The sequence below is a fragment of the Herpailurus yagouaroundi genome, unplaced genomic scaffold (assembly GCF_014898765.1).
Source record: "Herpailurus yagouaroundi ecotype Mexico unplaced genomic scaffold, PumYag 202, whole genome shotgun sequence".
Classification (NCBI taxonomy): domain Eukaryota; kingdom Metazoa; phylum Chordata; class Mammalia; order Carnivora; family Felidae; genus Herpailurus; species Herpailurus yagouaroundi.
In genome coordinates this window covers 14,058,492-14,083,276 of record NW_024412433.1, presented here as the reverse complement: position 1 = coordinate 14,083,276, position 24,785 = coordinate 14,058,492, and the positions used below count along the sequence as shown (strand labels likewise).

Here is a 24,785-nt window from a genome sequence, read left to right as displayed (position 1 = left end):
GTCAAGTTACTACAAACATACCGAGATTCTGCTGTATTCACTCACCTGGATATAGTCAACAGGATTCTTTCCTTCTCCTTCCTCAGAAACAAGGGCTTTACCCTGCTCCCTCAAATAGGAACTCATACACTCACACATTGTTTTCAAGCCATTTGGCACGCGACTAAATAACTTGTACATGCAAGCGAGGTCTGCAATCAGAAAGAACATAAAAATCGGCTACATTAAAGATTAAGGGAAAAAATGTGAATCTCTGTTCATTCTGATTTGTGAAACTTAAAGAAGCTTATCACTACTAGTCGCTGACCATGAGAAAAATTACTAGAAAACATCCAGCAAAATAGACAAAAGGAAAAAAAAAAATAGGCTGGCTAATGGTTATTATTGCAATTTATGAAATACAGCTTTCAGATAAGATGCTTTGAGAGCATTAATAAGATGTCTCAGCAAATTTCAGTTTACGTGGAATATGCCTATACAGTGTAATAAGAAAGCCACAAAAAAAAGAAAACTGTAATTTTGAGTTCCTATACAATTCTAATCTAGAACCCAATCATATACTATGAAATGTCTATCAAAAGGATAACTTTAAGGATAACTTTATGGATTAATTAGTAGTCAACATAATAAGAACCAATGAAAAGTCTTACAGATATTTTTAGGTATGTCTATCTCAAAGTTCAAACAGTAACATGATAAAATAAAATAAAACAAAATAAAATAAAATATACTAGGATTTATTTCATTACACACCATGGTAAAGTGTATATGATATTTATGATATTTATAGTTTTATATGTTCCTATTCCTTAGTATTTTCCTCAAAACAATCCCTAACATTTTCCAGGGGATGTCCTAGGCCAATACTTGTATTTTAAAACTTGGTGTCTCACTATATTGTTTTTATTTAGAATGAAAGTTCTGGACTCTGTCCATTTTGTATATCATTTTTCACAAGATCAAAATGTGGAGGTAGGGGCGCCTGGGTGGCTCAGTCTTGGTTAAGTGCCCAACTTTGGCTCAGGTCATGATCTCACGGCTATTGAGTTCAAGCCCCACATCAGGCTCAGTGCTGACAGCTCAGAGCCTGGAGCCTGCTTCGGATTCTGTGTCTCCCTCTCTCTCTGCCCCTTCCCTGCTCGTGCTCTCTCAAAAATAAACAAACATTAAAAAAAAAATTTTTTAATATGGAGGTAAAATGCTTTGTTTCCCGTTATGTCTGGGGTTTCTCTGAAACTTACTGGGAGACTCTAAGTGTAAGGACTGTACAATAATATAAAAAAAGTTTTATCATCAAGAACTTTTGAAATGGAAGTTAGAATAGCAGCTTCTAGATCGGGGGCTGGGAAATTTTTTTCTGGAAAGTGCCAGACAGTAAATATTTTATAGACTTGTGGGCCATATGGTCTCTCTTGCAACTACTTCAGTTCTGCCACTGTAACAAGAAAGAAGCCACATATAACACATAAATAAATGGGCATGACTGTGTGTTGCCATAAAACTTTATTTATGGACACTGATATCTAAAAACTTATGTAGTTTTCATAAGCAATAAAACGTTATTTTTCTTTTGATGGGGGGGCTCTAATCAAACTGCTGGTGGGACAAGCTTGACAGACAGGCTATAATTCAGATCCTAATACTGAAGTTTTTTGTATTTGAGAAATACTTAGAAGCAAATGTTAGAAAAAAAGGGCTTCTAAAATTTGTTTCAGAGACTTTCAAAATCAAGTTTTATTAAACACTAAGTTTTCAGCAATAATACATGTCCAAAGTCATCTCCACACAGCAAATCTTACAGTTTCTCACATTTGGCATAAATTACATCCAAATTTCCCATGTTAAAAACAGGTATTAAAAATGCAACAGTTGGGGCGCCTGGGTGGCTCAGTCAGTTGAGCGTCTGACTTTGGCTCAGGTCATGATCTCACAGTTTGTAAGTTCAAGCCCCACGTTGGGCTCTGTGCTGACAACTCAGAGCCTGGAGCCTACTTTGGATTCTCTCTCTCTCTCTCTCTCTCTCTCTCTCTCTCTCTCTCTCTCTCTGCCCCTCCCCCAACTAGTGCTCTGTCTCTCAAAAATAAATAAATGTAAAAAAAATTTTTTTTAATTAAAAAATAAAAACGCACAGTAATTTATGGAGATTTACTATAGTAAATTTGGCATATCAAACCCATCTCTAACAAAATGGTTCCCAACTTGTCTATTTTGTTCCTCTGTTGTTACAGTTTTGCTCAATTATATGTTGCATATTTAACTATATGGAAATTAATACAACTTCATTGTATTGAATGCACCATATATAAATGTATGGTGTAGTGGGTAACGTGAAAGAGAAAATTAAAAATACTTGGGCATTCAAAAATCAAACGTTTTTGTACAAACTTAGTAAAATGAAGTGCTATTTGAATTTAAATTTCATAGAGCTATCTGCATCTAATAGCCAATCCAATTCAGCCTCCATTCATGGTCAGAAAGCTGTTTCACTTTCTGATTTATGAGATGCTTGGCTTCATAACGGTTAAGTTGTGCCTCTGACATATTCTTGACTTACTGCTCCAGAGCAGGGCCTAACACAATGAAGACATTTTGCGATTAGGTTCCTAGTGGGAAGCTGAAAAAATTGAAGCCAGCGTTTTAAAATTTAATTTACAATCACAGATAGCTGTTTACTTGCTAAAAACATTAAGTACTAGAGAACTATGGTTAGTATTCTGCTATTTCTTCATTTATGTACTTATTAAGCACTTGCCATGTTGTCAGGCATACTTAATGCCTTTAACACAAGTCTCCATGCAGATTTCAGAGATACTGTAATTTAGGTATGCCCAACAACCTCTCCATCAAACACTTCCTAAGCTCTACTCTCCAGCCAATTTAATTCACCCTCTCCCACCTTCCCCCAGGGTAGACAAGAAAACACTAACTCTGGATGAGCATTTAGATCAGGGTTTGTCGAACTACAGCCCCTGAACCAAATACAGCCCACTGTCCATTTTTGTGCATCTCATGAACTAAAAATGGTTTCTACATTTTTAAGTGGTTGGAAAAAAAAAAAATCAGTGTTTCATTAGGAACACAGTCAAGTTAATCCATTTGTGTTACTGTCTGTCTATGCCTACTTTCTCACTATTACAACAGAGAAGAGTAGTTTACTGTATGGGCCTTTTACAAAAAAGTTTGCCAGCCCTTGACTTAGACTTTAGACATCCAGGGATAGCTTAGTTTAGAAAACATGACACACATAATTTAAAAATGATTTTTTTTTTTTTTGGCTTTTACAAAAGAAAAGGTTTACCAGAAGCATCTTTTCTCTGGTTTAATAAAAACAACAAATTTACATACAACTTTCAGGAAGAAATATAAGCATCTCAAAACAGAAAGCAAGAATCACACTTGAAGGCAGCACAGAAAATAAGTTCCTTTCCTACCATCTTACTTTTCTCTCCTCTTATATCTACCTCTTTTTTAAGTGATTCACTTAACTACTGTTCTCATTCCCTGCAAATTTACAACCTTGAGGCAGTATGTGTTTCTTTTGTAATAAGTAAGCTGGCTAAAACACTGCTAGGAGGTCATCTAAGAAAGAGGAAAATACCAAGAGTTCCATGTTTATTTTTTTTTAACGTTTATTTTTGAGAGAGAGGGCAAGCGAGTGCAAGTGGGGGAGGGGCAGAGAGGGAGACACAGATTCTGAAGCCGGCTCCAGGCTCTGAGCTGTCAGTACAGTACAGAGCCCAACGCGGGGCTCGAACTCACGGACCACAAGAGCAAGACCTGAGCTGAAGTTGGACGTTTAGCCGACTGAGCCACCCAGGCACCCCTATTTTTTAACAGCATATTAGTGATTCCTAAAGTCATAGTTTTAAGTAAAACTTCAGAAATTAAGAATAAGGACAACATGACTGTTATTCTTTTATTTATGATTTCTCCTAAGGTACTTATCACAAAATATTGTTTTCAGGAAAAAAAGGGTAGAGGCACCTGGGTGGCTCAGTTGGTTGAACGTCTGACTTCAGCTCAGGTCATGATCTCGTGGTTCGTGAGTTCGAGCCCCACGTCGGGCTCTGTGCTGACAGCTCAGAGCCTGCTTCAGAGTCTTTACTTCCGTCTCTCTCTGCCCGCCCCCCCACAACTCCTGCTCTGTCTCTGTCTCTCAAAAATGAATAAACATTTAAAAATTTTGAAAAAAAAAGGGGGGTAAATAGCCAACAAGAATAAATGCTACAGTTACTCAAAACTGTGCTTTCACTTTTATGCAATTTTCCTTTCTCTGAAGTCTGTAACTCTGGAGTTCTCAAAACCAGTCTACTAATTCATCTAAAATGTCACATGAAAGACACATAATTTTTGCATTTTCAACACCCTTATCACAACTAACTCCCAAAGGAAAGCCTATACAAATTTTATGATTGGAATGTCAGATTTTAAAAGAATCACAAAAACGAGAGAGTACATGGCAATGAAGACAGTCCAACTCCCTTGTATATAAAAAGGACAGTAACAGAGGACCTCATTGGTCTCACCAGTAACACAGACTTCTGGGTTAAGAAAAACACAAAAAATGAGGGAGACTAAGATGAAAGAGAGGGGGAAAAAAGCCATTTAATTAAAAGAGACACCGAAAATCCACATTAATAAGTGTGGAGCTTTCCTGTTAAATCCTATCAAAGTAACAGCAGTTGATACATTAATGACACACACAACTTGAAAACTGACATTCATAATCTATTTTCATTATAGTAAAATAAAAAAAAATTACTAAGATCCTGGTAGAACTATAAACATTTAATTCTTTTTCAATTGCTGATACTTACCTTCTGTCTTTCCATTTTTCAGCATATGTACTAGCCCAGAATTCTCCATTTCTACTATAGTTTTCATGTGCTTGGAAATGAGTTCCCTCTCAACCACCTTTACTATTGGCTCTTCGGTTGATTTGTCAAGGCAGTGCATCACCCGTTCTATTTCTTCATTAATTCTAGCTTCTACTTTCTTTATATATACTGAAGCACTGTTTTCTGCTAAAAATTTCTGGCTTTCCATCTGCAAATAAGAAACATGACTTTTTTGTTTTTAAATGTAGAAGCAAAATGCGTTTCTGCTTTTAAGTGGGTTTCTACAATCTAAATATCATTAGCACTATTAACATTTTATGTAGTTTCTTATCACACATACCCACATGGCTGAATTACATCCTTTAAAGCGCTGATTACAGAAGAAAAATCAATACATTATCCTTAATCAGTGTTCTCAAACTTTGCCCAAAATACCTCCAATAACAGAAAAAGTGAGCAAATGCTAGTAAGGGTCGAAAGTACAGAACGGAGCATCTGACCCCAAGTCAGAGTAGGAAATTCTTCTTTGATTTGTTTTAATGTGTATAAATTATGCCTATAAGGATTTTTCATGTTTATCATACAGTTTTGCTCACACACTGCTAGTTACTAAAGTCCAACTGCCACCCACTCCCAGTCTCAAAGGAGTGTGTGTGTGTTATATACGTGTGTGTGCGTGCGCGTATGTCTATAAACTTATGATTGAGAAACAGAGCTTTTATGTAACTCTTAATCTTGTCTGCTAACACCAGCCTGACCGAAGTTCCACTAAATTATAAATGTTAACCCAGGTGATTTTAACCTATTTGATAGGAGGATTAACAAACACATCTAAGAATCACAAATCAGAAGACATGCTGATATAAACCATGTATAAAATTCAGTAACACGTTCCACTTTTTGACAACAAGTAGTTTTAATCCTTGAAAACAATCAAGTTTCTAAGAATAGACATTAACACACCAAATGAAACTCCAGGTAAGACCATCTTTCCACTCACTGTTAACAACAGTATGTACTATGTATATACATACATGCATACACATTACTGCAGCACATCTGGGAATCTTGATGATTAATCTCTTGGTATGTCGACAATGTAACGAAGGGAATTAAAACGAATGCACAGGTCAAAAATATCTAGAATGAGTTGCTGCATTCTTAGAAAATAGAAACTGTTTCCTACATTATGAAATTACTAGTTCATAAAGCACGGTCCAGGCTCACCAGTGCAGGCCACAAAGGTCTTCTTGATGGGCTACACACTAACTTAAACAAACAAACAAACAAACAAACAAACAAAAAAGGCAGCAAGTCTATTCTTTATGTGTAAAGGACGCCAAAATTCACCATGTTCCATCTTTGTATACATCTCATGGCTCTTATGAATGACCTACTGAACTATTAAGAATTATTGTAACTTTGTATTCATTTATTTTTTAAAAAGCCTCCTACTGAAGTAAAAACTTTTAGTTAGTATTCAGCTAAGTCTGTTTTAACAACAGACTTAAAGCTCCTACTAGCAATGAGGGTTTCAGGAGGATGCATGGTTATCACGATCTTATAAATACGCCTTCCATTTTGTAACTTCATTACAAATTAGTACTAGTTTAACTTCACTTTTAGCAATTCAGTTGGTTTTGGGTGGTATATACTGCTGCAAGTTTCTATCAATTATACTTATGACCTCTACTTTCCTCATCAATAGTTTTTAAGATATACACAGATATATAGATATATATATGTGTGTGTGTGTGTGTGTGCGCGCGCCATGAGATCATGTGTATTTCTACACTTATTTTACCAGTAACTTATATTCACAAAAGACTGAATAATGGGACTTCATTAGTGATGCACTGCCTGTGAATTTATGGTAAATAATTTGTAACATATAAACATAATAAAATATTAAGGTTATGTCTAAGTTTGTATGTTTCATTACACATAATTTAAAAAATCATGTGTCTGAGTCCATACTCTTCAATTTTTCTTTAATAGGTTCCTTCCCTGGAACGTGAGAATGGGGAGTAGGTGGGGAGTAAGTGCGCTAAAGGGTATTTTTTGTACCCTCTTTCCCAAAAGGGCCTCAGTAGAAAAAGGTCAAATATTCAAATCAGTAACTGTACTCAGTAACTTTGAGAACATCTTCAAAGAGCATTTATTTAGATCTTCACTGATTACCTGAAAAAATTCTGCAGACATTTCCAAAAAAGGAGCTTCAAAATCTTCTTCATAGACGGATCGTCCTTCGAGACCTAAAATCATTAACATCTGGCAAGCATTTCTTATTGCGCCCCTGTCAAAAGAAGTTAAACCACTTGATCACCAAATTCCATTAAATATTCATGTAAAAAAACTTAACAGAACTTGTTAGAGAGACTTTGAGAACATGCATTAAATCAAAGTGACCCGTCTCCCATAAGCAACTTATTATACGTAAGGATGTGGAGTCATTTTAATTGGAAAGCATATCTTGACTGTACAGCTACTGACCTCAGGTTGTTCTCACATTGTTATAACCTTAAAATCTGCAAGAAAACATGTCTAAAATGCCTAAACATTCCTGTTTATGTTAAAATACAGAATATAAAAGGACTATGAGAAAGCAGGCAGGAGAAGTTACTTGACTCGGGCACAACACACAGCTACTCACAGGCATTGTAATTTTTTTGTACCAAATGGCTTCCGGGCAATTCTGATCAAGCACCCGAGCCGAAATAAAAAAGAACTTTACAAGTCTTCCTCTAATAGCTTCTCTGAATACAGAGAAATAGGGAACGCAATCTTGTATGTTTCAAGCCACTCTTAACTGCAGTGTCACAAAAACTGGGCTGCAATCATGTAAGAAAGGGGGAGGGAATGTGACTTAACAGAAGGAGTACAGTATTTCTTAGTCATTGTAGACTATGTTCAACATTTTTCTTCAAATATGTTAAGAATGAAAGCTAGAGAGCCTTTTAAAGATAAAGACAAAGAGAAGAAACAAAAAAGTTATCACACAGCAAAAAAGAACCAAATGCCAGCATGAAAAAAAATAAATGAAAAATAAAAAGAGAAGACTAATGGCTGATTTGCTTTTTTAAAAGTAAATTAAATAGAAGCTTAGGGTGGACTTTTCTAAAAATAGATATGTGCTTTAAGTTAAAATCTAGGTAACTTCGTTAATTGTGAAAAGGTTTTTGAGGATTTTCACAATGTGCTGGACAATAAAACTTTTATTTCAATAGGATTACGAGAGCACATTGGTTCCCAAGACACAACCACTAAAAAACTAAACACTGAAGTAGAAAGAGATGATTATACCGATCTACAACTTCTCCTTTCCGCTCTCTTGCGATCATGTCCAATAGTGTTTGTCGTAGATGATCCCTAATACACCCATAACGTACAACTTGATCTCGAAAAATAATTAATCCCAAATTGTAGACATTCTCCACATTATTTTGTTGTACATATACACGGTCCTGCAGTTGAAACAAAATAACAGAAACACTGAGCACAACTCTTGCAAACATAAAAATAATCACCGTGAGCTACAATAATACAGGACCTAAAATTATAAAAGCGGTCCATTTTTTAGGTGAGAAACATTTCACACTATCTTAAGCAACACAGAATTTTCTAGCACCTCCCAACTTACATAAAAGTTGGTCTTTACAATTTACAAACAATTGGTTATATATAGTTGGTCGCCCATTTCACCTTAAGCAAAAAGGGGGTGGGGGAAGAAGGCACCAGCCGCAGGGAGAATCAGGTAAGCAGAAAGCAGGGGAGAAAGGGAGGCAGCAAGGTAGGCACAGGCACATCTCCCTTTCTCTCCAAAGCCATACCATGCCCAAACATGGTTCTTCCTTTCTTAAATACCATACGTGAAGATCATATTCTCTGAAGAGCCAAAAGAAATACCGATCCATGTAACTGAAGTTGACTGCTTACTGGTAAATATTAAAAGGCTCTAATGCTTATAATACAGCAGCATTAAGTATTACATAATTAAAACGCTTCTAGTTACCGTCCTTTCAAACAGATTACTTGCAGTCCTCTTATTTTCAAGTTCTTGCCAACTTGATTACAAGTGTCTCACTCTATAGAGCACATACAATCCAGAATTATTGGCTATAGAAATCCTATTTTGTGCATTATTTGAAAATCCACATTTACACCAAAACACACCGGAATACTGTTTTAATTCACAAAGGATTAACAAGAGAATTCCTTTCTGTTCTTAACCAGGATCTCTCTGGGCTTTGGTGAGTCTCTGACGAACTAAAAATTGTAAAATTACTGTGTGTTTGCTGGTACATAAGTATTTTAGAAATGGAGCCCATAGCTTTCACCAGGTTCTTAAAGGCATTTGCAATCCAAAACCAGTTAAAAACCACTGCAAACTGTGATCCTGGAACTTTTAAAAGGCACACTATCATTGCAAGCAACACCAAACAAAGCTACCAGGTGAACATTAACAGAAGCTGGACCACTATCAGCGATGCAACTAAAATGGCACTGACCACATCCTATCCTCCCGACAGTTTTAACTCAATTCTCCAGGAGTAGCACTCTCTTCACGTGACCGCACTCCTCCGACCTTATTTCATTCAGCTCCCCCAAGGGTACACACCTAATGGCTACAAGGAAAGCCATTCTTTGATTAGTATCTTCGCCGCTCACATTTCTACATTCCATACCATCTCGGTACAAGCTCACGTTTTCAAAACTGTGCATCCAAGTTAGTACGTCCAAAATTTTCACTGATGACTCTCCAGTAAATTCTTTCTTTCCTTTTTTTTTTTTTTTTTTTTAACAGGCTTGGACCTTTTTTCCCTTGTATAAAACTATGTGGTGCCCACAGCTGGAGCCTGGGTCCTCTGCATGGAGACCCTGGTGTGAGTCTTTCCAAGATGTCAGTGAATTCCTGACAGGGAATTGGTGAACAGTCTTTCCAGACATCAGGGGTGAGGCAGCTGTAGGTCTTGGAAATGGATCAAATGTGGCCTTGGCAAAGCTGCCCAGGGTGGCAGTGCAGCCCCTAGCTGAGGGGCAGCAGTCGTCAATACGAGCCACCATCAGTAGCTTCTTGGGCACAGGGGCTGAGACAATGGCAGCGCCTCTGGAGGCAGGGATGAAGAGCCACGGTGGCCGGTCATCTTGCACGGAACAGTGTGGGGCTTGTTGATCTTGTTCCCCCCAGGAACCCTGCCACACAGGGACACTAGAAAAGCTTGGCCAGGATGATGACCCCAAGGATGGCAGTGGCTACCTCCCTGGAGGACTTAACACCCGGACCAACGTGTCCAATGATAATCTCGGATGGCAACGAACACCTTGAACCTGGCCTGCGGGCCAGCACAGGTCTGCTGCTGCACAGGTATTATCTTCAAAACCTCATTCTTAAGGGATGCTCCCAGGAAAAAGTCAATGACCTTGGATTCTTTGATGGGCAGGGAAGTGCGCGAGATCTCCTCCAGGGACTTCACCTTCACGTCCTTGATCAGGTGGCTCAGCTTGGTGATGGGGATCCGTTCCCTGTTTTCCGCCTTGCCTCTGCAAGCTCCGTGGCCCTGGCCTCACCCCAACCACCAACCACCGTCGTGACCCCAAGCCCCGATGGCACTGCCAAAGCCAACGAGGGAGACTCTGTGGCCTCCTAATCCAGGGCCACGGGCCCTCTGGCAGCACCAGTGTCTTCTCTCATTTGGTGTTTTCTTTCTCTGGTAGATACTTTTTAATGTTACCTAAAAACATTTTTTTAACGTTTTATTCTGAGGGAGGGAGGGAGGGAGAGAGAGAGAGAGAGAGAGAGAGCGAGCGCGCGCACACACACACACACTCGTTGAGCGGGGGAGGGGAAGAGAGGGAGGGAGACATAGAATCCGAATCAGACTCCAGGCTCTGAGATGTCAGCACAGAGCCTGACGCGGGGCCTGAACCCGGGAACCTTGAAATCAGTGTCCTGAGCCGAAGTCGGACTCTCAACTGACTGAGCCCTGCAGGTGTCCCATCTCTCTGGGAGATTCTTAAACTTCACACTTCCATCTCAAGATCTTAAACTCTGAGTGTCTCCTGACTGCACCCTTCCTCCTTTCTGACGGCCTTGTTTTGTAGGTACTGAAGCCACTCTCTACTCCCCTGCAGGCTTAGTCCTCTCCTACTATCATCCTGACTTTGGCTTACTTTTCTGCATAAAATGAGACACATTCGGGGTGCCTGGTGGCTCAGTTGGCTGAGCATCCGAACATGGCTCAGGTCATGATCTCACAATTCATGAGTTCGAGTCCCTGTGTCGTGCTCTCTGCTGTCAGCACGACTGCTGCTTCGGATCCTCTGTCTCCTTCCCTTGCCTCCCCCCACTCTCTCTCTCAAAAATAAACGTTAATAAAATAAAACAAGATACATTCAATAAAAACAGTCATAAATCTAAAAATTTTTTAAAGAATCCTTTTTATTATCAAAATATTCTATCACATAAGTTATTTATAAATTTGATGTTTATATAGTTTTGAATAATACCATATACAGAATCACTCTCACCCTATGGGATCAAAACCAATAACTGGCTGCTTAATTGCAGACAGGTGGTAAAAGAAAAACAAGCATACACACACGTCTGCATCTTCAAATTTTTAATTTAAAACATAATACATGTTCATAGAGATATCAAGACTTTTGTCTTTGAACATGAATCCTGTGATTAGAGTTCAGTGTTACCTTTCTTACACACACCCTCACCTAATAAACTTTTCTATTTTGTTTCATTAAGACGGAGCATGAACCAGAGACATTTGTGAAGCAATATGAATGTAAAAACAGTCCTTCTAGATTTTTACAATCCCCACTCCAGTCTTTTAAATTACCCACACTTAATTCGAACCAATATTTAGTGATTAGCCTTTGTCAAGTCTTTCTAAAACATCCAATCTGTTTACCAAGAAATTCTACTGCTTCTAACACCATTTTATTGGTTTACACCATATTAAATTATGTAATAACAGGTACAAGTGGCATAAACCGGTTTGAAAATGAATACAAAAAACTCTCAGTGAACACAAAGCTCGACTGGTGAGAGCAAAATAGAGAAGATATACTAAAAGTAGTGAAATAGCAGTGAGAGAGTTTTTACTCAGGCTGTTTTACAGTGAGAATAGAAAACACTGGTAATTGTGGCAAGCACAGGAAGTTCCAACTCTACTTCAAGCCCAAGGGACTTGTAGGGTGTGTGGGGGTCATATATGTATATACCATATATGATGTATATATGACATTAACAAGTTTAACCTCTTTAAGAAATCAAATGTTCTTAATTAAGAGAAATGTCTAGAGAATCAGGTCAGATTTTATCGTTTTTGGCAAAAGGCGCAATACCAGTAAGAATTATAAAACAAAAGGCACATACAGCATAATCTTCAGAATAAATTATGAGTTTTAGAGTGGAGCTTTTTTCAGAGTGAAATTTTTTAATGTTCCCCTTTTTTGGCTTTACTGCAGTATAATTTGCATGCCATAAAATTTACCTATTTTAAGAGTACCCTTCAATAATTTACAGTAAATTTCTATAGTTGTCTAACCATTGCCACAATCTAGTTCTAGACTATTTCCATCACCCAAAAAAGTCCCTTAAGCCCATTTGTAGTCAATCCCACTTTCAGCACACCTGCTTTCTCTTTCTACAGATTTCCTTTTCAGGTCATTTAAATGTAACTGAATTATATATAATCTTTTGTATCTGATTTTTCACTAAGCATAAAGTTGCTAAGGTTCATTAATGATATAACATTTATCAGTATTTCATTCCTTTGTAGTGCTGAATAGTACTTCATTGTATGGATATGCCACATTTAGTTTATTTTACCAGCTGATGGATATTTTGGGCTCTTTCCAGTTTTTGTCTACTACGAGTAATGTTGCTAGGCACGTTTGGGTACAATCCTTTGGTGGATACATGCTTTCATTCTGCTTGGACCAGATTTCTAGAGGTGGAAGTGTTGGATCACATGGAAATTGCTAAACTGTTGTCTAAAGTGGACTTATCAGTTACAGCAGATTTTTAAATGGAAAAATACTAGATGTGGAGTTAGGAATTTTTCATATGAGCTCTGGCTGTATCACTATTAACCGGCTGGGTGACCCTGAGTAAGTCATTTATCCACTCTGGTTCTGGGTAACACAAAAGGTTGGTAAAGATAATCTCAAACTCTAATATGATTTCTTATGAAGCTTTACTCTCTCATCAAAAGTTAACATATATGAAGGACCAAAACAGACTTCAATATTACTTATTCCCTTTCTATTTGTTACCAGTCTCCCTGGCCTGGGTTTCCTTCTTCTCATTCCCACGCACAGTGATGTGGGTGAATCAATAACCTTATGGCCTATAATGCCATCTAGCTCAAGTCCTCTGAGAAAAGCCAAAAGCCAAAAAAAAAAAAAAGTCAGGTGCAGCTGATGGAATTCTCCAGGTATACTCTGTATGGGGAGAAACAATGCTTCAGTAAAGGAAGCCAGGTATGATGGGAACACATGGTTAGTTTGAGGGTACGCAACATTTAAGTCCATGGAAGATGACTGGAGACAAAAGAAATACAGATGTTAGTGTTAAGACCTCAAAGTTTGTCTTTTAATGTGAGACTGTCAAGGTGTATATGATGATTATAATTAAATGACATATAATATTAAAACTTGTCAACCCCAAAATTTGATTCTCGATATCAGAGCTAATAAATGGAGAAGAGAAAACCCACAAAATTGAGTGTGGCTGTTTAAATCAGTAATACTAAAGAGTCATTTATATTAAATGTTTGGTATGTATGATTAATTACCATCAATCAAAATTAAGAGTGATGCATACATACACTCAAGTGTTTATAATAAGTGTACATGTTAAATGGAAACGCATGCACACGTTCACAAACTTAAGATCTGTGCATAATATATGTTAAAGTACTTGCTAAATAAACATGCTGAATCTTGTTTACTGCTTACTAGTACTATCTGAAGGAATTCAGGCTGTGGGTACACAATAGCATTTTCCTAACAGATTCTAACAGGAATGTCTCTGTCAAAAAAATTAGTGCCTGGGGGGCCCCTGGCAGGATCAGTTAATGGAACATGCAACTCTTGACTTCAGGGCCGTATACACTGGGTATACAGATTACTTTAAAAAAACAAAACAGTTTTTTTAATTAAGTGGCTAGATTTATGCAATATAATATTAATGCAGCTCTAATTGTTTAAATCACTGTAGGACTTTCATTTTGTATACGTTTCTATGTGAATATTTAATTTAAAAGATCTATTTAAAAATCCCACCACTAGTTAACCTCTAACTAAGAGAATACAACCTCAAAGTAAGGACAGATATAAACTCATACCAAAAATGAAAAAAAAAATGTTTAAAAAAACCTAAAACTATTATTTTCATAATCTCAGGCTTTTTGACCAAAATATAGTTTGTATGAGTTCACAATTAGGCATTGATCTATTGAGGAAAGCTAAGTACAGATAGAAAGTTGGTTGGGGCGCCTGGGTGGCTCAGTCGGTTAAGCGTCCGACTTCAGCTCGGGTCACGATCTCGCGGTCCGTGAGTTCGAGCCCCGCGTCAGGCTCTGGGCTGATGGCTCAGAGACTGGAGCCTGCTTCCGATTCTGTGTCTCCCTCTCTCTCTGCCCCTCCCCCGTTCATGCTCTGTCTGTCTCTGTCTCAAAAATAAATAAACATTAAAAAAAATTAAAAAAAAAAAAAAAAAAAAAGAAAGTTGGTGGCTGTTTCCATTCGCCTTTTTAAGCCAAAACAGTGTTTTAAATATAAAATGTTCTAAAAAACATGTTTGAAAGCTTAATGTCTGAGTCAAACATTACATTTACTAAAGGGATATGAGCTTCAACACCACAGAGATAAATTACATTTTAGGGGCGCCTGGGTGGCGCAGTCGGTTGGGCGTCCGACTTCAGCCAGGTCACCATCTCGCGGTCCGTGAGTTCGAGCCCCGCGTCGGGCTCTGGGCTGACGGCTCAGAGCCTGGAGCCTGTTTCCGATTCTGTGTCTCCCTCTCTCTCTGCCCCTCCCCCGTTCATGCTCTGTCTCTCTCTGTCCCCAAAAAATAAATAAATGTTGAAAAAAAAAATTAAAAAAAAAAAATTACATTTTAAATCTTTATTTATGGTTCTGTCTCAGAGGTTGCTATTTTTGGCCAAGCAAATCTACAACCAGCAAGACTCTTCACAAGCTAGATGAACCCAAGGGTGAGGAGGAGGAAATAATGATGGGACCATCTCTTTGTCTTTCGTTTTATAGACCTGGGAAAAAGCCAGACTGCTTTTCCATCTGACTTCAACTGCAACACAACACCTACCTCACAATGCTAGCGCACTTATTTCCATGTCTAGTCTTGAAAGAATAGCTTTTGGAAGGCCAAGTTCCCTGCCAAGAACAACTATAAAACCTAGATCAGAAATTAAAAAGTACTGGGGCACCCGGGTGGCTCTGTCGGTTAAGCATCGGACTCTTGAATTCAGCTCAGGTCATGATTTCGTGGTCTGTGAGATCGAGCCCCATGTGGGGCTCTTCACTGACAGTGCAGAGCCTGCTTGCGAGGCTCTCTGCCCCTCCCCCACTCGCGCGTGCTCTCTCAAAATAAATAAACTTAAAAAAACAACTGATAATGAAGTTCAAAAAATAACATTAACTCTTACTAGTTAATTTACTTGCAAGAAGTAGTTCAAGTATCTTTAACCAGCTGAACATTTTTTATTTTTTAAAAACAGGAGGATGAGGAATATAAACAGGTTTAAAAATCTTTACAAATAGTAAATATTTGTCCTGCTCATAAACTACAGATAAACCCTAAAAAGTTTAACTTACTAAAAAAAAAAAAAAAAAGTAAATGACTCTGTAACAAGTAGCTATTGTCTGTTAGAACATGCTTGAACCTGCTTTCCGAAGCTTAATCACTAGGCAATCTTCTATCAACAAGCAATAAATACAAGTGTTTTCAAATAGGGTTCACTTTCAAGCCATGAAATAAATACAAGAAGACTTAACACTATGAAAACAGAAACAGAAAATTCAAAAGCAAAACAAAACCCAGAAAAATAACAAAAAGTTTCTAGTGCAGAGTTATGTTAAAAAAAAAAAAAAAAAAAAAAAAAAAAAAGTCTAATTACAGCAAATTTTACAGAACTGTCCCAATATTTTCCGCAATGCTGGTGTCTGACTATACTGCTGAAAGGGCACTAGTAAGAGATGATATAGTAAATTGCAGACAAATTAACATTTCTGGACTTAACAATGTTACTGGGTAAAGTACATGGAAAAAAGCACAGAATACGGTTGGCTTGAAAATTTAGCTCCATGACTAAATCAAAGTCATAGTTTCCACCACTGTAAAATTAGTTCAAAATCTCTCATGGCTGTCACAGTTTTAAAAAATATATATAGTTTTAAGGAATTTTATTTAAAAATAACATTTGGGACTCAGTTAAGTGTCCTGAGTCTTGACTTTGACTCAGACCATGATCTTGCAGTTCATGGGATCAAGCCCCACATCAGGCTCTGTGCTGGGCATGAAGCCTGCCTGAGATTCTCAATCTCTCTCTCTCTCTCTCTCTCTCTCTCTCTCTCTCTCTCTCTCTGCCCCTCCTCCACTTGTGTACACACCTGCTCTCTCTCTCTCAAAAAAATAATACATATGATATATATATTATATATATAACTTCCATTTATTTTAAGAGTTGTATCCTAGTCAATCCAACAAATCAAAACCCTAGTCATGTTTCTCTAAAGCTGTGTTAATTGTACCAAATCATAAAATAAACACAATGTTCCCAATTCTAAATTTTGACAATCTTAACAGTGTGGGAGAAAAAAGCATCAACACTAGAAAACGGTCCCTATTAGAACCATACGAGTAATCACCCTCAAGGTCTTGGAACAATGAGATTATAAGACTTTAGGAAAGAAGACCTGTATCAGAGTAGCAACATAATTCAGTGGTTAAGAACTCGGATTTAAGGGGTGCCTGGGGCTCAGTCAGTTAAGTGGCAGACTCTTGATTTCAGCTCAGGTCAGGATATTGCGGTTCGTGGGACCAAGCCCTGCAATGGGCTGTCAGCAAAAAGCCTGCTTGGGATTCGTGCTCTCCCTCTCTCTCTCTCTCTCTCTCTGCCCCTCCCTCAACACGTTCTCTCTCCCTCTCTCTCTAAAGATAAACAAATAAACTTAAAAAGAAAAAAAGAGCTCAGATTTAAGAACCAGATGGGTTATTTCATTCCTATCACAGCCATTTACTAGGTGTGACTTTAACATCTTCATAATAACATCTACCTTAAAATGCTATTTCACTTCCACTTCTAATATTGAAAGAAAGGCTTTTACAAAACCAATTCCTCAGGCAAGAACAACTATTAAAACTGTATGAAAATAAAAAGCTACACCCCCTCACACCCATCAAAACAGCTACTATTAGAACACAAAACAAAAAACAGAAAATAACAAGCGCTGACAAATATGTGAAGAAATTGGAACACTTGAGCATTGCTGGTAGGAATGTAAAATGGTGCCATCGCTATGGTAAACAATATGGAGGTTACTCAAAAATTAAAAATGGATGCCACATGATCCAGCAATTCCACCATCCAGGTATATTCTTAAAATAACTGAGAACAGGGTCTTAGTGAAATATTTGTATACCCATGTTCATAGAAGCAGTATTCAAAATAGCCAAAAGATGAAAACAACCCAAGTGTTCACTGACAAATGAATGGATAAGCAAAATGGGGTACACACATGCAACAGAATATTCTTCAGCCTTAAGAAGGAAGGGAATTTGCGGGGAGCCTGGCTGGCTCACTCGGTTGGGCATCCGACTTCTCAGGTCACGATCTCACGGTTCGTGAGTTTGAGCCCCGCATCGGGCTCTGTGCTGACAGCTCAGAGCCTGGAGCCTGCTTCGGATTCTGTGTCTCCCTCTCTCTCTGCCCCTCCCCCGCTCACACCCTGTCTCTCAAAAATGAGTATGTGTAAACAAAAAAAAGTTAAAAAAAAAAAAAAAAGGGAAGGGAATTCTGAGACACGCTACAACCGAGATGAACCCTGAGTCACAAAAAGACAGACACTCTGATTCCATTTATATGAGGTACCTAGAGTGGTCAAGTTCATATAAACAGAAAGTACAATGATGGTGCAAAGGTTCAAAGGAGAGTGGAAAGGGGAGTTACTGTTTAACAGGTACAGAATTTTAGTTTTGCAAGATGAAAAGTTCTGGAGGTGATGGAGGTGGTGGAGGTGACGGGTGCACATCAGTATGAACATACTTAGTATCAGCCAACTGTACACTTAAAGTGGATGAAGATAATAAATTGTACGTTATGTGCATTTTATAACAATTTAAACAAAGAAACACCAACTGTTTAAAAGCATCAAAGAACAACAAAGGCAACCTGGATTTGTGGGGCCAAGATTCGGGACAAAAAGCAAGTACACTGACAGGAGGCCGACACTCGCCTTCAATCATTTGTTTTATTTGGAGGACTGGAAATGGGAGGCTAAGAAGAATGTCACAGGTAGGCTGGCTATCAAGCAGCTAGGACTTATGAAGCCAAAGTCTGCAAAGGAAAGAAATGCAAAGAAGAACCGGAAATTCCGCAAGCAATTTTCATCAAGACGTTTCCTGACCTAGTACCTAAGCGCGGGCAGGACACCAATACACTAGAGACAAAGCAGCCCTGGGAGGCTACAGAGTGCAACAGACACCACGGGTAGACCTGCAGGGGTGAGGAGACAGAAGATGGAATTGAAGGTACAGTAACATGAAGAGCAAGCTGGTAAACACCTCAGGCTTCTAGACCCCAGCCGGCTCTTCCGTACGAGCAAAGAGATGCCCTGGAATAAAGACAGACTCCAACAGAGGAGCCTTAACAAAGCCTAAAGTCAGCTCCAACTAGACCATGGTAATCTGCCCGTGCTGTACCTGCCTGCCAAACTACGTGTCCTTTGAAGAAAGACACCGCCATCCAGGGCCTCCCCGATTTTTTATGTACAACGTTAGAAAAATCACCAGGCCTGTCCCACACACCAAAACAAACACCCCAGGATTAAGTATCTAAAAGCCAAGGGGGAAAAAAAACTCCAGGAAGTCCAAGTATTCTGAAATTCTTACCCAGGAAGTGGTCTAAAATACACACATATGTAAGGTAACTGTAAGTCGGGAATCTATGTTATAATCTCTAAAGTAGCCACTACAATAAGAATAAAGGAATAAACAAATAACAGCTAATGGGGAAGCGGTACGGATAATAAAACATACTTGATTCACACAAAAAAGGCAAGCAAGCTGGGAAAATCAATAAAGAACAGGTGAGACAAATAGAAAAAAAACCAACATAATGGCAAATTTAACCCCAAATATATTAACAGTTAAATAAACATAAATAAACCATATGCTTCCATTTAAAAACAAAGATTATCAGATGGGGTTAAAAAGCGTGTTACTGTATGGTGTTCACAAGTGACACACCTGAAATACAAGGACACAAAAGCGTGAGAAGGAAAGAAAGCTGCCATACAAACATAAACCGAAAGACAGCTCATAGAACAATACTAGACAAAGTAGACTTTAAGGCAAGAAGTATTACAGGGAATAAAGAAGGATATTTCATAAAAAGAGTCTTTTCAACAGGAAAATAAAATAGCCCTAAATTTTTATTTTATAGCAAAACCTCAAAATACATAAACTAAAAGAAAAAGACAAATCCATAATCAAATCTAAAATTTTAACATTTCTCAGGAGCTAATAGGACAGACAACAATATTTAGTAAAGACGTGGAAAATCTGAACATGGTTAATAAATTTGACCAAACAGGTATTTATGCACTTTACTGAACAACTACAGTTTAAAAACTATAATTAATGTAAATTTAAAACTTCTCTTCGGGGAGCACCTGAGCGGCTCAGTCAGCTGAGCGTCTGACTTCAGCCCAGGTGATGATGTCGGGCTCTGTGCTGACAGCTCAGAGCCTGGAGCATGCTTTAGATTCTGTGTCTCCCTCTTTCTCTCTGCCCCTCTCCAAAATAAAAAAAAAAATAAATAATAATTAAAAAAAACACACACACACACATTTTAAAACTTCTCTTCAGGGTGCCTGGGTGGCTGAGTTGGTTGAACATCTGAATTCCGCTCAGGTCATGATCTCACAGTTTGTGGGTTCAAGTCCCGCGTCGGGCTCTGTGCTGACAGCTCAGAGCCTGGAACCTGCTTTGGATTCTGTGTCTCCTCTCTCTCTGTCCCTCTTCCACTCACACACTCTCTCCCTCTCTCTCTCTCAAAAATAAACATTAAAAAACAAAACTTTAAAAACTTCTCTTCAAAGACATCATAAAGAGAGAAAAGGCAGGCCCAGAGTGGAATATCTTATAAAACATGTATCTACAAAGAACTTTTATCCAGGATCCATAAAAGGCTCCTACAAGTGACTAAAAAGCAAACAAAAATCCTAGAAAACTCACATTAAGGAAAAATGGATAAAAAAAGGCTTGTGCACTTTTATTTACATTATATATCAACAAAAATGTCAAAAAAAATTAGAAGAGAAAAATCAGATAGTACACTGTAGGGCTAGTGTACTACCAAGTGGATGAAATAACCACTAGGGTATCTAATATTTTGGGTGAGTTTCTAAGTATTCCAGTATTTCTGGTTTTAAGTAACTTCTGATGACAATTAGGAATCTTAAGATCATACACCAAGTTACTTCTTCAAGGAGAATTTTAGTATCAGGTGCAAACAAAAAAATGAGAAAAGAAACACAGAATACTATTCTAATATGCTTCAATAGCTTACACTGGGGGCGCCTGGGTGGCTCAGTCAGTTAAGCATCCCACTTCAGCTCAGGTCATGATCTCAGGGTTCCTGAGTTTGAGCCCCGTGTCAGGCTCTGTGCTGACAGCTCAAAGCCTGGAGCCTGCTTCAGATTCTGTGTCTCCCTCTCTCTCTGCCCCTCTCCCGCTCACATTCTCTCTCTCTCTCTCCCCAAAATAAACAAACTTTAAGACAAAAAATTAAAAAAAAAAAAAAAAGCTTATGCTTAGATCATGGAAAAAGTCACTATTCTTCGATTAGGTTTAGGGAACCAGGATTATCTGCCCAAATGGAGGTCCACAGCATACAACTGCCCAATGACAGAACTTGGAAAAAGGAACCACAATTGTTTAGAGCAATGCTTAATATGTAATACACACTTGCTGCACACTTGGTGAACGAATGAATTTATCCTCATAAACACAAAGGTGAATGAATGTTAGCTCAACCCTGGGTAAATAACCATAAATTCTGTTAAGCAGAGTTAATATACATAATTTTGCACTGAGGTAGTACACACAAGTGGTAAAGACCATGGGCTTTTGACTCAAAAAAGACCTGGATTCACAATTCCAGTAACATAGTTAACTGTGTGATCTTGGCAGGTTAGTTAATCTCTCTAACTTTGGTTTATTCATTCGTGAATTGGACAGTATAATAACACCTGGAAGGTCAGGTATTTAAAACATTTAGCACAGGGAGACAGCCATGTAGTAAATAGTATGTGTTACATATTCAGAAAAATATTTTTACTTTTTTATAATTTTTTTAAATCTTTATTTATTTTTGAGAGAGAGAGAGAGAGAGAGAGACAGAGTGTGAGTGGGGAGGGGCAGAGAGACAGGGAGACACAGAATCTGAAGCAGGATCCAGGCTCCGAGCTGTCAGCACAGAGCCCGATGCAGGGCTGGCACTCATGAACTGTGAGATCATAACCTGAGCTGAAGTTGGACGCTTAACCAACTAAGCCAGCCAGGTGCCCCAAAATATTTTTACTTTTTAAAAGAAATTAAAAATGCAAATTTTCTTAATAAAAAAATAAAAATTTTATTGCTTTCCCAAACTACTGCTTAAAAACAACAATCAAAAGGTATTTTAAGGATTAAATGAAATATATTTAAATATGCTTAAAACAGTGCCTGGCACACGCTAAGGGCTTTGAAAGTGTTATGTGCTAGTATAAGGAATAGTACTGGGGAGACTCCTAGCCAACCAAGGCTTCATGAACCCCTTTAAGAGTTCCTAAAGAAACTGTCATCAACTTAATACTTCTCTACTCACACCTCCTGTTTTTTCCTTCATTACAGACAACACAGGTAGCTGTTCACTTTTGGTTTTAAAATAGTATAGGGGCACCTGGGTGGCTCTGTTGGTTCAGAGTCTGATTGTGGCTCCGGTCATGATCTCACAGTTAGTGGGTTTGAGCCCCGCAATGGACTCTGTGCTGACAGCTCAGCCTGGAGCCTGCTTCAGATTATGTCTCCCTCCCTCTCCCTGTCCCTCCCCTACTTACGTGCTCTCTTTCTCTCTCTCTCTCTCTCTCTCTCTCAGAAAGTGAATAAACATCAGTAAAAATTTTAATGGTATTAAAAACACCTTCAGAGTCCAAAGAACTTGAAAACTTAAAAATGATCTAACCAACACATCCTCCACCCATAGACAGGCCCATAGACAGACAGGCCACAAGGAACCCATAAACCACTTGAAACTGTATATAAAAGTGTATGTTGTGTGGTGTGCAGATGTACAGATGTCTACTTTTAGTAGATGGTCCATGACTCTTGACCATTTTTCCAAGGGGTCTAAAATCCCAAAAAAATAAAAACCAGAGTTCTTACGCAACAAATCTATTTTACTTACAAATAAGGAAACAAGAGTTTTACCCAGAGAAGTTAAATAACTTAGGCAAACACTGACAACACAGGAACTGACAACATAGGGACAACATAGGAACAACATTGGAAGTGGAGGACCTCTTAATTCATCATTAAATATTTTTTCTCCAGTTCTCCAAATTTCCTGGACCCACACACACAAAATATGGAAGCAGTCCCCTTTATGAACAAAAGTTTCATTTCCAGGGAGCCTCGGTGGCTCAGTTAAGCATCCAACTCTTGATATCAGCTCAGGTCATGATCGCGTGGTCGTGTGGTGTGATCGATCAAGCCCCGCGTTGGGCTCATGCTGAGCATGGAGCCTACTTAGGATTCTCCCTCAGTCTCAGTCTCTCTTCCCACGCCTAGCCCTCTCTTGGCTCGCGCTCTCCCTCTCTTAAAAAAAAAAAAAATGGTTTAATTTCCTTTACTACCTCAAGAAATATGTGCTGTATTTCTGACTGCACCACTTTATGCTGAATAAATACTCGCCTCCCTAAAGTCAACGTCATGCACTGCTACATCACCACTGCATAAACACAGAAAACAGTTCACAGGGCATGGTAATCAAGGCGTTTATGAGTCTATTAATTTGTTAGAAACAGGAACTGAGATGGAAGGCAAGGAAGAAATCCTAATTACCAAGCACAACACTCTTGACCTTTACAGTATTTATGATGATGCCCTGGTTTTTTTTTTTTTTTTATAACACAAAGGCCTGGTACTTGGATTGTAATCTAACCAGAAAAGGATGCCTCAGTATTTATATTGTCAGTCTCAAATGTGAAAACTACAGTACATATGGGTAAAATGTGTCTTTCCTGGGTCAGAAAAAATACTGAACAGGTGTGAAGCTCAATAATCTCAAAGCCACTGGATCCTATTTTCTATTATTTTGAACTTAAGATGTCATTTTAAAGGCAGAGAAGGTGCCAAAAGACTCCTAAGCAACCTGCGCTCTTCCAGAATATAGCTATTTTCAAACTTCTCTAAATGTGCAATCTAGAATATCGTAAAGAAGAAATGTTTTTTGGACCTAAAGCATTAGAACCTAGCAGAAAATACATGAACACAAATTCCATCATCTCCATATTCTCATTCTATCATCTGACCTCCCAAAACACATAAATCCTTGGTAGCTTCAGCAAACAGCTTACTTATTTCTCTCAAGTCGGTTCCCTGCCACCTATTGTCATTGGTAACTCCAACACTGACAATAATGACCAATCTGACACACTCTACGGGTGCCTAAATTTTCACCCCCCACCTTATTTTATTCCCTTCACCCATATGTTGATATGGGTAAACCCTGAGCCTCATCATTAACAAGACACCAAATATCTCTGGTGCTAAAGATCTTCTTTTTCCTCCTACCTTTCCTACTCTGTTACACTGAAAGGAACCTGCTCCTCACTCTCACTAGGTCTCCAGGTTTACTGATCCCTAATAGCTAATACTTCTATTTTCTAGGATCTTATGATTCAGTTGCCTACTTCTTAAACACCACAGACTCACAATCAACCATTTCAATAATGCTACTACCCTTAGAATTCTCCCCCATACCCAATAAGGCTAATTCCATCAGTAGGTATTCCTGATTTTGAACATTCTTGTCTGAAACTGCCAAGTATACCTGGAAAAAGTACAAACTCTGCTGACCGCCTCCACTATGCAAACGTTGTGCCAACTCAACTAAATTATCCCCTCACAACTACAGATGACCCATTTATTTACAGATGGCAGACCCCAGCACAGGGGATATTCCAAACTTTGTCCTTGTGTGAGATTCCTATCACTGCTGAATAAATGACCATAAATTTAGTAGCTTGCTTACTTTCTCATGGTTCCAGAGTTCAGAAGAGTAAAATTAGTTTCCCTGGACTAAAGTCAAGATGTCAGCAGGGCTGGTTCCTTTTAGAGGATCTGAGGGGGAGCCCAGTTCCTTGCCTTTTTCAGCTTCTAGTGGTTACCTGTATTCCTTAGCTGTAGCCCCTCCTCCATCTTCAGAGCACATCGCTCTAATCCCTGCCTCAGTCATCACATCACCTCTGTCACCTACTGACCCTCTTTTTGTAATGACCCTGTGATTCCACTGGGCCCACTGGGGTAACTTAGGACAATCTCCTCACCTCAAGATCCTTAATCTAGTCACATTTACAAAGTTTCTTCTACCCTATAACGTAACAATCCCTAAGTTCCAGATACCAGTCATGGGCATATCGGGG

The 24,785-nt window shown here is 38.5% G+C and overlaps 1 protein-coding gene and 1 pseudogene across 2 annotated transcripts in view; both read right to left on the bottom strand.

Moving 5' to 3' along the window:
* The window catches only part of CUL3 (cullin 3), a 76,030-nt gene that overhangs the window by 24,845 nt on the left and 26,400 nt on the right, over positions 1-24,785 (bottom strand). For both annotated transcript variants that reach the window (XM_040450865.1, XM_040450868.1), the window contains exons 3-6: positions 8,142-8,302; positions 7,020-7,134; positions 4,818-5,046; positions 46-191 (exon numbers count right to left, since the gene is read on the bottom strand). In XM_040450865.1, the coding sequence (XP_040306799.1) occupies positions 46-191; positions 4,818-5,046; positions 7,020-7,134; positions 8,142-8,302 (651 nt within the window). The remainder of the gene's footprint in view (positions 1-45; positions 192-4,817; positions 5,047-7,019; positions 7,135-8,141; positions 8,303-24,785) is intronic.
* LOC121014491 (40S ribosomal protein S2-like) lies at positions 9,618-10,530 on the bottom strand (annotated as a pseudogene).